This window comes from Papaver somniferum, chromosome 1 (genome assembly GCF_003573695.1).
Source record: "Papaver somniferum cultivar HN1 chromosome 1, ASM357369v1, whole genome shotgun sequence".
Lineage (NCBI taxonomy): Eukaryota > Viridiplantae > Streptophyta > Magnoliopsida > Ranunculales > Papaveraceae > Papaver > Papaver somniferum.
In genome coordinates, this window is record NC_039358.1 from 34491969 (window position 1) to 34496947 (window position 4979).

The following is a 4979-nucleotide window of genomic DNA, read 5'->3' on the forward strand; positions in this document are numbered from 1 at the left end:
TCCTCTTCATAGTACTAACACTAATGGCAGCTGGATATGGACAGGAATCTGCAGAGGACTAGATGTTATTAGAAGACACTATTGTTGGGAAGTAGGTAATGGTAGGAACATTTTCATTTGTAAATATATTTGGGTGCCAAATATGTCTTCTACTCTCTCCACTAGGTTTCAGTCCAATAATATGAACACTGTTGATCAGCTAATTATTCCAAATAGCAATAGGTGGAACATGGATATTCTTAATGCTTTGTTTGACAATGATACTGTCAATGAGATCATAAAAATTAGGATTCTCATATGTGGTGAAGATAAGTGAATCTGGAAACCTAATGCTAATGGTTTATTCACTGTTAAATCTGCCTACATGGTGGTTAATAATGAGAGTAATATGAATTCATCCAGTTCAGATGGACCTGTTAATTTTCCTTGGAATATTTTCTGAAAAATGAAATTCCCACAAAGAATTTTGCATTTCTTGTGGAAAATAGTTCATGGTTGTTTACCTGTGAGAGCTGGAATTTCTAGGCATATGCATGATGTTGTCTCTACTTGTCCTCTCTATAATACAACAATAGAAATTGTGGAACATCTTTTCTTAGAATGTAATTTTCCTAAGAAGGTATGGGAATCTATGGAAGTTACTATGATGAATATGGTCTCTGATACAGATTTGGTTGATTGGATAAGTAGTTGGTTTAGTAATGGTTCTCATAATAGTAGAATGCCTAACACTACTATGCTAGTATGTATAGGACATGTCTTATGGCATATTTGGAAATTAAGATGTGTTGTTGTTTTTGACAATGCTCGGATACAGGTTAATCAAATAGTTCAGCAGATTAAGAAATAAATTCTAGAATGAAATGATAACTTAATAAAGCAAACTAATAGAAAGAGACAGAATGCAAGGGATGGAGCTATGGTGCAATGGCAGTCTCCCTTGGGCAGTTTCATTAAAATTAATTTTGATGCCTCTTTTTGCAAAGAAAATAAGTGTATGGGAACTGGACTAATTATACGTAACAATGCAGGTGCCTTCAAAGGAGCCTGGTGTATCCCAGCAGTAGCAGACAATCCAGAGAAAGCTGAAGCAAAGGAATATCAGATCTTCATGTTGAAGGGGATTGCAGAAATGTTGTGGTTGCTTTAAATGGAAAAGCTGGAGTTGTCAAATGGCGAAATAATTCTATAGTCAGAGACTGTCTTGAGTGTCTTTAAGTATTTTAATAACTGGATGATCACTTATGTATCGAGAGAAATAAATTGTGTGGCTGATCTACTAACAAAAGATGCAGTCAGTATGTCCATTCGTACTAGTTGGGAAAATGATCCTCGTGAGTGGATATTATTAGCTATTATGAGAGAAAAACTCTATGTTCACCAATTTGAATGATTAATATAAAATCATATTTTCTATTAAAAAAAATACATATGAATAGATATAAAATTTGGTAGTTTACAAGTGTATGCTCGTTATGTAGTTATGCTTTCAAATGCATGATAACAGCAAACACCAACAATATTACAACTTCCCGGAATTCAACATTGAAGTCTGGAAGGATATAGTAGCCAAACAAATAACTTTAATCAGCCTCCAAATTATAAATATTAGGATATTAGCGTACACAACAACAACTACGTAGTTTCCATGTATTATAAAATTTAATCTAATAATTTATAAAGCTAAAGAGGGCGGCTATCCATTGTGCGCCACACTTTAGAAGGACTTGCGACTTGATATTCTCCTCATTGTGTCATCATGCTTCATGAAAGTCACCCTAAAACTAGGGAATGGGAATGACACTGAGAATTTGGTAAGGCGAAATCGGCCCTTGACCAAATTCAGTGTCATCGCGTCCCAAACTGTGTATAAAAAGGTATGTTGCAGCATCTCTTCAAGTGAACATAATATTAATGATCGAGATAGAACTGTGAAAGTAAAGACGGCTTAACTACGGAAAGGATGACGAAGAGGAAGCATTAGATGATTGTTGATGGAGAGTCCAGCCATTAGGAACCATTAACGGAATTTCATTGTAGTAAACAACAGAAGGACTTTCATGGTTGTGAACATTTTCATAAGTTGTTATCACATAACTTGAATCTTCTCCATCTCTTTCTACTCTTTTTTTCACAGTGCATCCTACACTTGAACAACGGTAGTAGTTCCTGCGTTGGAAGCAATCAAATCATGATTAATATCCACAAAATATATTAGACCAAAACATTAGTAAATCATTTAGCTAGACTAAAACAGTAATTAAGGTTAATTCAAAATAGTAAGGTTACATCTTACATGTAACAAAATGCTCATATCTTTTGTTGAAATACAAAAAATGAGAAAACAAAAATAGCTTTTAATGATCTTTATTTTTCGTTTGGGTTTGATATGTAAAGGCATTGGGGAATTTGTTTGGCCATAACTGTACAACCACTAAAAAATCAAACTCATCTATTGGGTTTAGCTAGAGATAAGAATGTTTGTGCATCAATAATTTGATTGGTACTCTAAGAACAAAAAACCAATATTAGTAGTTGACAAAAAAAAATTATCTATCATCAACAGATAATCTTACTTTATAACCAACTGTCATAGCAGCCATTGCTAGTCTCCAAAAGCCATTTGGATAGATTAGCAATTAAATTGAGTGCATATGCTAATCATGTTTATCAAGAATTACAGTAATAAGTTAATTGTGGTATATTTGTGTGTTACTTGAATTAATTTAATTGCTAGACGAATTACCTTGGATTAGGACTGTCCTTTACCGCCTTTTTCCCGTACTTCCTCCATTTGAATCCATCATCCAAGATCTCCACCTCTGATTTCGTTCGAAACGCGATCCTATGCCGTCCATCCGCCTTGTTTTTCTTCGCCACACCTTTGCATTTCCTGAATAATTAAGCAAGAAAACATAACATCATTATAACAAAAACTGTCAACTGGCATACAACTAAAATTACCGAACTGTCTTAAACTAATGAAACTAATTAGTCTTATGATAATTAGTACTTGCATGTTACTACTTGTCGGTGTACTCCCATTGCTTACAACCGGATCATCAGTCAAACTTGGCAAAATGGGACTAGGCAACGAATTGCTTCCGGTTAGGGTCGACGTAGACTCGTCCTGCGACCCATGCTCGAGCAAAAAATAATCGGAAACTTCGAAATCCGATAAATCTAAATTGTTATTCATAAGATAAGCAGTGTAATTAGGGTTAGCATCATGAACTTTACTATGATTTTCTTCATGATTAACAAAGAAGTTATTTCTTTGTGGAAAACTAAATTGATCAATAGACATAGTTGTGGTGAAACTACTTGATCAGATAGTAGTGAATGAATAAAAATTTGAAGTAGAGAAGCAAGACCTCTCTTGGTTTTTATTGTTTAGTAAAGTATGAGTGTAGTTTCCTTGAAGTGGTCATTTGATTTTTTGCTCTTATAATACCTTCAAGTGTTCATGGTGGTTTCTTGGAAACCATTCAAACTCCAATGGACGAATAGTTTGTCAGGAAGGTTCATTGAGGACACGTGGACGAATAGTTTGTTGCCACCTTGCATTTCGTGACGTTGCAAGGGTGACGTTTGATGATAACATTGATAGGGACACTGCTCTAATTATCAATTGCTGTCTTATCATTGGTGCTTTGAGAGTGAAAAAATAAAAATAAAGCACATTGGTGGTGTGCTAGGGGAATATTGATTGTACTACAGAGGAGTACAGGGGTTTAGGTGGGTAAAGGGAGTTTGCTGAGAGTCAAGGTCAACTCAAAATGCTAGTGTCGAGTCAATCGACAGTTAAGTTTGACTGTGGTTCTGTGAATGTTGCTTGTACGGGAAACGTAGAAAACGAGCACTCCAAGGGTTCGGATTATGATATCTAGGGTACACTATGTATGCATGACAGCATGAGAGGCTGTAATGTTTTATTATACTCATAAGAGTTTGGATAGTCCATACCTCTTTTTCTTCGATGAAGAAGAGTCAAGGTCATAATGCTAGTGTTGAAAAATAAGCAGTTTCTTCTGATCAGAAGAAAGGGAACACACAATTCAAATTATGATATTTTGTGTGCACGTTAGTACAAAAGTTCAGAACAATAATCAAATTTTAATTAATAAAAGGCTAACCATATGTGTTTTTTCATAACTTATATATATATATTTTCTAAGCTGGCTGAAGAAAAAATTCCACAAAAAATTTGTGAAATCTTTTTTGGTAACGTGGTTTGGTATAAATCGTGAATGTCATAGATTTGCGGAACTCGGATTTGAAAAATACAGTTAAAGTTGTCTCAGAAAAAGTCTTAGAAAAAAATCATTTTTGAGAGAGTCTTATAAGAGCTGGGATTTGCCAAAAGATGTATAAGATTTGCTATGAGAGACCTGTTACTATCTTGAGCAAAATAAATTTGTGGTCCATGTTGGGTCTTTTATTTATTTTTATTTTTGGAAGCATGCGTTCTTTTATCTAGGTCCAATGTTATTGTTGTGGCCACCACGGCAGACATTGTCAAAATGTGCTTATGTTAATAAACTACATGCATATGATGTACTTAAATAATAAACTACATGCATATGATGTACTAAAGATATCAAATAAAATTTGAAAGTAAGGTTTTTAGGCTAACTAGCACAAATTTGACCAAAGAGATGAGAACAACTTACTTAACATACTACTACTCCTTCTAGATTATTTTGATTGAGAAAATTACAAGTGAAAAATAGACTAAATATAACCAACTAGGGCTAGCTCAGTTGGTCAGGGACGAACTCTCGAGTTGTTAGGTCAGAGGTTCGAATTCCGTCGCCCGCGGATTGTGTCAAAAAAAAAATATCAAATAATCAACTTATTCATATATTTATTTTTGATGGATAAAGAATATTATAGTAGTATTTTATTTATATTGTTTTGCAGATGATATATTATAAGAAGATGTAGGGTCCATGGACACTCTTAGATGGACAAGGTCG

General features: G+C 34.3%; 1 protein-coding gene across 2 annotated transcripts; it reads right to left on the minus strand.

Annotated features, from left to right (window-relative positions):
* Positions 1 to 1404: 1404 nt before the first annotated feature.
* Positions 1405 to 3402, minus strand: LOC113327537 (probable WRKY transcription factor 51). 2 transcript variants are annotated; one of them, XM_026574724.1, is made up of 3 exons: positions 3018 to 3402; positions 2747 to 2893; positions 1405 to 2169 (listed from the first exon to the last, which is right to left on the minus strand). In XM_026574724.1, the coding sequence occupies exons 1-3, from the start codon at positions 3305 to 3307 to the stop codon at positions 1953 to 1955; spliced, it is 654 nt and encodes a 217-aa protein (XP_026430509.1). In that variant the 5' UTR covers positions 3308 to 3402; the 3' UTR covers positions 1405 to 1952. The 2 variants fall into 2 exon arrangements, with proteins under 2 accessions (XP_026430509.1, XP_026430510.1); XM_026574725.1 differs by having other exon boundaries at positions 3014 to 3188.
* Positions 3403 to 4979: the final 1577 nt, after the last annotated feature.

Coding starts and splice junctions, on each gene's coding strand:
- LOC113327537 (XM_026574724.1), bottom strand. CDS start 3,307: ATGTCTATTGATCAATTTAGTTTTCCACAAAGAAATAACTTCTTTGTT. Junction 2,894..3,017: donor ACACCGACAAGTAGTAACAT/GCAAGTACTAAT, acceptor TTAATTATTCAG/GAAATGCAAAGGTGTGGCGA. Junction 2,170..2,746: donor AAGGACAGTCCTAATCCAAG/GTAATTCGTCTA, acceptor CTTCCAACGCAG/GAACTACTACCGTTGTTCAA.